General features: G+C 47.6%; 2 protein-coding genes and 1 long non-coding RNA gene across 19 annotated transcripts in view; 1 reads left to right on the forward strand and 2 right to left on the reverse strand.

Moving 5' to 3' along the window:
• The first annotated feature begins 761 nt into the window (after window positions 1-761).
• The window catches only part of LOC122534678 (coiled-coil domain-containing protein AGAP005037), a 57,611-nt gene continuing 51,426 nt past the window's right edge, over window positions 762-6,946 (forward strand). For 13 of the 16 annotated variants that reach the window (XM_043665541.1, XM_043665538.1, XM_043665542.1 and 10 more), the window contains exons 1-5: window positions 967-1,123; window positions 2,877-2,903; window positions 3,299-3,470; window positions 3,582-3,780; window positions 4,469-4,664. In XM_043665541.1, the coding sequence (XP_043521476.1) occupies window positions 1,112-1,123; window positions 2,877-2,903; window positions 3,299-3,470; window positions 3,582-3,780; window positions 4,469-4,664 (606 nt within the window). In that variant the 5' untranslated portion in view covers window positions 967-1,111. Of the gene's footprint in view, window positions 1,124-2,876; window positions 2,904-3,298; window positions 3,471-3,581; window positions 3,781-4,468; window positions 4,665-6,946 lie in introns of all 16 variants that reach the window. The other 3 variants (XM_043665550.1, XM_043665552.1, XM_043665539.1) reach the window with 2 other exon arrangements.
• Window positions 3,942-4,472, reverse strand: LOC122534687. The gene is made up of 2 exons (XR_006307969.1): window positions 4,282-4,472; window positions 3,942-4,168 (listed from the first exon to the last, which is right to left on the reverse strand). It is a non-coding gene; the product is annotated as an uncharacterized LOC122534687 (long non-coding RNA).
• LOC122534680 overlaps window positions 5,665-6,946 on the reverse strand; it is an 11,737-nt gene continuing 10,455 nt past the window's right edge. The window contains exons 8-10 of one of the 2 annotated variants that reach the window (XM_043665559.1): window positions 6,755-6,796; window positions 6,629-6,679; window positions 5,665-6,485 (exon numbers count right to left, since the gene is read on the reverse strand). In XM_043665559.1, coding sequence (XP_043521494.1) covers window positions 6,090-6,485; window positions 6,629-6,679; window positions 6,755-6,796 — 489 coding nt within the window. In that variant the 3' untranslated portion in view covers window positions 5,665-6,089. The remainder of the gene's footprint in view (window positions 6,486-6,628; window positions 6,680-6,754; window positions 6,797-6,946) is intronic. The other variant, XM_043665560.1, reaches the window with a different exon arrangement.

Raw genomic sequence — 6,946 nt, forward strand, 5'->3', positions numbered from 1 at the left:
TGCACGATGCGTTTCACTCGCTCTCCGTCTTCCAAAGCGATCGAATCGCGCCGTTTGCACGAGTTTGCCCGACGCAATTCGCAATCATTCACTGACGATGCGTGTACAGTTTACGCGTTACGTCCCTCTTTCGACAGTTTATTCTGAAAATTGTTATCGCGTTAGTAACGTAATTGTTTTTAAACGTTATATTCACGAACGTTTGTTTCGATATGCTATTTTGATCATACGCGATACTAATTACAAAGGTGTAAATATCTCTCGTTTGAGATACTAAAAAACTATTTCCTATTAAGAAAAGTATCTTTCGAGGCTAAAGGCCGCTTGCGCGTAAAATAAACTGTACACTCGTGGTATAGCAAACGGTGGAGGCTGCACGTCGAGAATTCTTTGCCCCACAATTTTTAAATATTTTCTCAGTTTCAAGTACATTCAAATACAACGCAACGGCATAATAAAGTAATCAATTTATTACTTCTTAATAATTTCCATCTATAACGATACCATACCGACGAGAATGAAAATAAAGAGAAAGCGACGAATTATTGTACACGGTTTGGTTGCTCGTTATGGTCCGCGAACCAGTTGCCAGTCGCAAGTGGTTGAAAAGAGTTTACGCGAGTCGAGTCGAGTCGGCAGAGGTAAAGAGAACGTTCCGTGCGTTTGAAGATTGCGAACACACTCTGCCGACAACGCGAGCGACGAGTGACAAAAAAAAAACATGTAAAAAGACTTACGAGGAATGTTGCAACTTGTTTCAGGTGGGTCCGGCAGGGGGGAGGGTGAGGCAGGCTCGAACGAGATTCCAACTGGTCGACGAGGCGGCAGTGGCGGCGGCGTGGGTAGCGGACTCGGGGGTGGCGGAGGAGGAAGCGTGTTGGGGGTTGGCGGTGGTGGCGGAAGCGTCGGCGGAGGGTCCGGAAGCAGGAGCGGCTCGGGGGGTGGGGGCCGATCGAGGGACGAGCCGAGGAGGCACACCCTCGGCGGCGATCATCAGCCGTCCCTTCATCATCAGCAGTTCAACGCGGCCCAGCAGCTGCACCCCCTTCATCCCCATCATCTGCCGCCGCCACACGGCCAATACGGTACGCCGCCCACGCGTCACACCACCATGGATCTCGAGGTGAATCTTTGCTCCCGCAACATGTAAATACACATTGACTCTTATTGTTTGCGCTCTCGTTTACCACCACCACCACCACTCTACCACCACACTTTTTTTCCGAAAAGTCCTCTTTCTCTTCGTGTTCTACTTGCTCTATATATATATATATATATATACATACTTGATTGGAGACAACCTGCGCGTCGTGCCCCAATCTTCGTCGCCCCCCACCGCAGGATGGTGTTTTGGGATCGAGGACGACGACGACGACGACAACGACGACGACGACATCGGTGTCAGAACTCTCGGAGAAACGATCCTCCCGCGCGATCCAGCCTCTGGCAGGAGCGTTTCTCTCCCTCTTTTTCTCTCTGTGTTTCTCCGATATTTTTTCTACGTCTGCTCTCGCCTCGTTTCATCGATCACGCGCAGGGGCTGCGAACGCAAACAATCGCCTTTCGCGAATCTTCACACGCGGACGCACGGACAACGTGTACTCTCTATCCTCCCCTCGATCGAAATTCGCGCGCCAAGAAGACCATTCTCTTCCGAGTATCCGGCGAACGACTTTAACGGACGCGTCTTCCGAGGTCAAGAGCCCTGCGGCTAACGAGAGGAACAGGTTAATTAAGCTCCGCGTCGTCGTATCGCGTCTCTGCCTCTGTCTCTCCGCCTCGATCGCGTTCAAACCTATTCAAACCTATTCAAACCTGTTCGATCGAAAAGTCGAAAGATTCGAATCGTTTTTCGAAACGTTAAAAACAAAAAACAAGTCGTGCAGAAATCTGTAAAACACTTTGCGACAAATAATACTTGCGTAGTTAATCTCGCGTGTCGTGATTTATCGTTCTGATTCGAATCTTTTAGTGCCTGTATCGTCAAAGAGTTGATAGAAAGCAATCCATCATCCAGACTAATTGTCGTTCAATGCGGTGTGAAATTTTCTTGACGATACTTTTTCCACGTAGTCTCGTGTTACTCTCGGGATACTTTCAACTCGACTAAAGTGCAATTTTTGTTGGCACGGTGTTTCGTTTATTTCCGGAGATTTGTGTCTTTCGGATGAAGCCGAGCGAGGAATTCGATGGGGGAGGAAATGATGGAACGAGTTCGGGGAAATAAAACAGCCGGTAATCGTCAGCCCCTGTGCGAGTCTTTCCATAATCGTTTACGTATTATACTTACTCGGCTTGATGGCGTACACGTGGCACACCTAATCATTTCACGTTATCGTGCACTGCCACGCCTTTCTGCTCGTTCGTTCCCTCTGGATATTTTCGATATTTACTCACCTTTCGATTCCCTTTCTTCGCGACACGTGTGCACGTCGTCGTTGAGAGAGAGAGAGAGAGAGAGAGAGAGAGAGAGAGAGAGAAAAGAGAAAGAAACAAAAAAGAAAAAGAGAACGAGACAATCTTCAACTTTGCGGAACGCAACGGAGAGTGTATACGAGAGACGAAGGAAGAAAAAGAAAGAAAGAAAGAAAGAAAGGAAGGATGGAAAAAAGAAAGGAGACGGAAGAAAGATTGGCGATCGTGAGAGATTTTTTGCAGGATCAGACACGCAGCAACCACCGAGAATCGAGGCAAACCAGGCCAGCTCGCAATAGCCGATCGTGATCGCGATCCGCGATCGCATTGTTTTTTCGCTCTCACCTTTTTTTTCCACAGTGCATTTCCAGCAAACCCCCTTTTTCTGCTCGATGCATATATACGTCTAACTGGTTTACTTGTGTGTGTGTGTTTCCGTGTGACCTGCCGCCGCCCAACAGATGGGGACCAAGTCTCGCCAGAGAAAGGTAATTTCTTTTTCTTCTCTCTGTCTTTTTTTCTTTTTTTTTTTTTTTTTTCTTCTCCTCTCCGAACGTTTGTTGAATCGTTTCGAATCGCACGATGGCATGCGTCCTATTTTTTTTTCCCTCTTCTTTCTTTTTCTTCCTGTCGTTTTTCTTCTTTCTCTTTTTATTTAACCATCTACATACGTCGTCGCACGAATTTTCTCTCTCTGTCTGTCTGTTTTCTTTTTGTTTTTTTTTTTTTTTCTGTCTGTGTTTCCTTTTTCCATTTCACGCGCCGTCAAACGATTCGAGCGATCGTTTTCACAGAAAAAAAGACACACAAAAAGAAAGCGGCCTGAAAGGGCGAGAGAGGATCGACCTGGGTGTGCTTGACGAATTGGGTTTGATTGTTGCAGTCGCCTCTTCCGCGCGGGTACCCGCCTCCCTCTTCGACGATGTTATTCGATGACGACCCGGGCATCATGTCCGAGGTGGAGACATCGAGCACAGGATTTCGACGGGGTGGCAAGCAAAGAAGCAGCCTCCCCGTCGTACGGACCCCCAGCAAGACTCTGGAGCGACCACTAGGTAACGATCGACCCGCGATAGAATTAGGAGCGTCTTGTTGCTGCCTCGCTGCTCGATGCCCTTGTCGGACATTCCTGACGAAACGATGCGTTTCTGTGGACGGTTCCTTAGGTCTAGTGTTCCTGCAGTATAGGAACGAGACGAAGCGGGCGCTCCTACCCAACGAAATCACTAGCATAGACACCGTTAAGGCACTCTTCGTCAGAAGCTTTCCCAAGCAACTCACTATGGAATATCTAGACAGTCCTCACGTCAAGGTTTACATACACGACAGCAACAAGGACATGTTCTACGAACTCGAAGATCTCAGGTTTGTACGCGTCTACCTACCATTTCCCGTGCAAACTAGACTCTCTCTCTCTCTCTCTCTCTCTCTCTCTCTCTCTCTCTCTCTCTCTCTCTCTCTCTCTCTCTCCTGCTACTTGTAATTAGTTTTGTTCAGGTGAAAAAGTAACTGCGTCTTTTCTTTTCTTTTCGTTTCTTTTTCAGTCAACTTCAAAGTTTTTCGGCCTTTCTCAGTTTGATAATTATCTTTCTTAATTCGATATCCGACGTCGTCGGTAGTGGAAATTCTTTGGACATTGTTTGAAACAGTTTGAAAGCCAAATCTCGTTCGCCAAAACACGTTGCATCGATTTTCCACGAGCTTGCGAAATGTTGGTCGTTCGATTTTACATTTTCAAGTCGATCTCCCTTTTCTGAAATAAGCTCGAACAATCAGGTCCGCCAGATTGCAGAATGAATCGGCGGTTTGAAACGTAGCTGGTAGTTAGAATTTATAAAAGTATTTACAGTTGTGAGACGTACGTACCAAGCGAGGAAAGATACGCAGCTACTCTGTTGCCAACCCAATAAACGAATCTGCACAATTTCGACGACAGTCGATCGCGTTCGATCTCGGTCCAACAGTCGATTTATCTCTCTTTCAACGAGTAAACAAGTATTCCCCTTCGTCGATCGAGACTACAGCGACAAAGGGTTTCTCGTTTCGATTGCAGGTCGCATCTGAGAGACATCCGAGACCGCAGCGTCTTGCGACTGTTCGAGAGTAGCGACGGTGTGACAGGGATGCCAGGACCGCTGGGGATACCGGGGACAGGAACGGGACTGCCTCCTCACTGGGAGGACCAGAGCTACTTCAGCGAGCCGGAATTCGACAGCGAATACCAGCATCAGCATATTCACAAAAGCAAGGTAACCAGCTTCTCTCTCTTCTCGACGTGTTGCAAAACAGTCGTCGTGTTGGACGATTTCCGCGTCGGGCTGCGTTGGCCATTCCCCAAATATCCAAATAAATGAAATATTTAGACGTCGCTCAAGTGCTTGAACCGCGTTCAACGTCGAACACGTTCGTTAACGTTGAAACCGGAGACTTTTTGCCAGCGAGAAAATTCGAATGTGGCTTGCAAGAGTTTGCAACAGCGCAAATAACGGGTTGCGCTCGACCTCGTTGCGCGCGGCGAAATTTTTTTTGTTCCCGAGAAACTTCGAGTCGGCAACTCTGACCAAAATCCGAATTTGATTCGTGCGCAATCATTTTCAGTATTCATTGAACGCGAACCAACGGTAAATACGACAAATATTGTGATTGGCTGAAACGATTATCGAGAAACGCGTCGAATACAAATGAGAAAGAGGGAGAGTGAGAGAGGTGATTTAATTACACAAAATTGATGAGTTTACAATCAGCGTATAGTATCGTTCCAGTGATTCCCAGCTCCTCGGCAATCCGGCGAATTGTTAGCAGGATAAAAGGAAAAAGAAAAAGTGAGAATTTACAAGTATAAAGAAAACTGGCATTACGCGCGATTACGCTATAAAAAGCCTATCGCGTTGCACCCGTTTTTCTATCGAATTCCACACTTCGCGCAACGTTGGATCTCTCAGAATCGTACTTACATACAATCGCACACGACCCAGTTCGTTCGAATCGATCAGCACGCATGTGCAAACACTGTCTATGGTAATTCATTACGACACATGGTGCATCGATTAGTCGTTTCGTTATCTCATCGACCAAGCGAAAGAAACGTAATCTCAAGCGTTGTTGTCGCCGACTTACGAAACCAGCGTTACGAAAACAGAAGAGAAGGAGAAAATTGTCGACATCTTAGTGCAACTGTAATATCGGTGAACCGTTAAGAGGTTAATCTGTTTTATGGCTGCTTTTTTTTTTTTTTTTTTTTTTTTTTCTTTTTCCAACTCTGCCAGCTCCGTCGGTCGTCGTCGGTCGTTAAACGAACGACTTGGAAATGATCCTGGACTGAAAAGAAAAAAAATCTCTCCGTACGCTCTCGCAAATAGGTAATAAATACGTCTCGGGAACGCGATCGACGGAGCAGCCTATTCGTCCATTCGTCTCGTATCGCGTAATCGCGCGTTCGAGATCCGTCGGCCTCGGGTTCACGGCACGTAGGAGAGATCCCGCGTCAGCGATAGCGGTCGGCTACCGCTACGTTGCCGAGCGCGATAACCATAAATCTCTGGTCCCTCGGACTGGCCTCCTCCTCTGGTCGATGCCGCGAATGGACCCGAGTCGGGCCGACTTGCTTGCTTTCTCTCTCTCTCTCTCTCTCGTTCTCTCGTGGCTGCGGTTTCGATCGAGAACGAAACGCCTTGTTAAAACGCCTTGCACGTCTGCACCGCTGGTACGTGCGCCGCGCCCGAGTAGAGTTTCTTCGGGACCGACCGCCAACCGAAGATCAGAGCTTTCTCGAAAGGCTCCTCCGCGCAACCGTCGCACACGTCCATGATCGCTCTGACTTCGGCCTCCGCGGGCTCCCTCTCGTCGTCCTTGTTCTCGTCGTACTTGGGCAACTGCAGCCCGAAATTGGTCAGGCCTGCGAAGTAGTCGTTGTCCAAGCCTTGAGAGACGTAGCCGTCGTCGATGATCAGACCGTCCCCCAACTGCGCCAAGCCTCGTTTCTTCTTGCTCGAGTCTTGTTTCTCTGGATCGTCCTCGTCTCGCCTGCTCTCGGACACTCCACTCTCTTTTCCCTTTGGCACGAAGGTCACCTGCGAGCGAGAGACCGCTTTTTAGCACTCAGGTGTTAGACTTTTAGATCTTTGATTTAGGTTTCAAGTTTACGCGTCGACCGCGATGCCAGATTAACGGATGATTCAGCGGATGATTTGAACGTTTTCTTCGCGACTCTTACCTTTTCATTTTCGTTAGAGTCAGACTCTCTCTCCTTTGGCACGAAGGTTACCTGCGAGCGAGATTGCTTTTTAGCTTGGGTCTTTTAGGCTTTTAGATTGGAGGCAAGTTTTCGCGACTCTCTTACCTTTTCGTTTTTCGACTCTCTCTCCCTTGGCACAAAAGTTACCTACGAGCGAGATCGCACTTTAGCTTTAGATTAGGCTTCTTTTTTTTAGATTAGATTTCCGTCCATTCGTCGCGCGATATTAATATCCGGGATTTAAGGGGGTATTCTAGTGTGAAAAAAAATCGATTCTTTTTTCTTTTTTTTTTTTTT

This window comes from Frieseomelitta varia, unplaced genomic scaffold (genome assembly GCF_011392965.1).
Source record: "Frieseomelitta varia isolate USP_RPSP 00005682 unplaced genomic scaffold, Fvar_1.2 scaffold_625, whole genome shotgun sequence".
Classification (NCBI taxonomy): domain Eukaryota; kingdom Metazoa; phylum Arthropoda; class Insecta; order Hymenoptera; family Apidae; genus Frieseomelitta; species Frieseomelitta varia.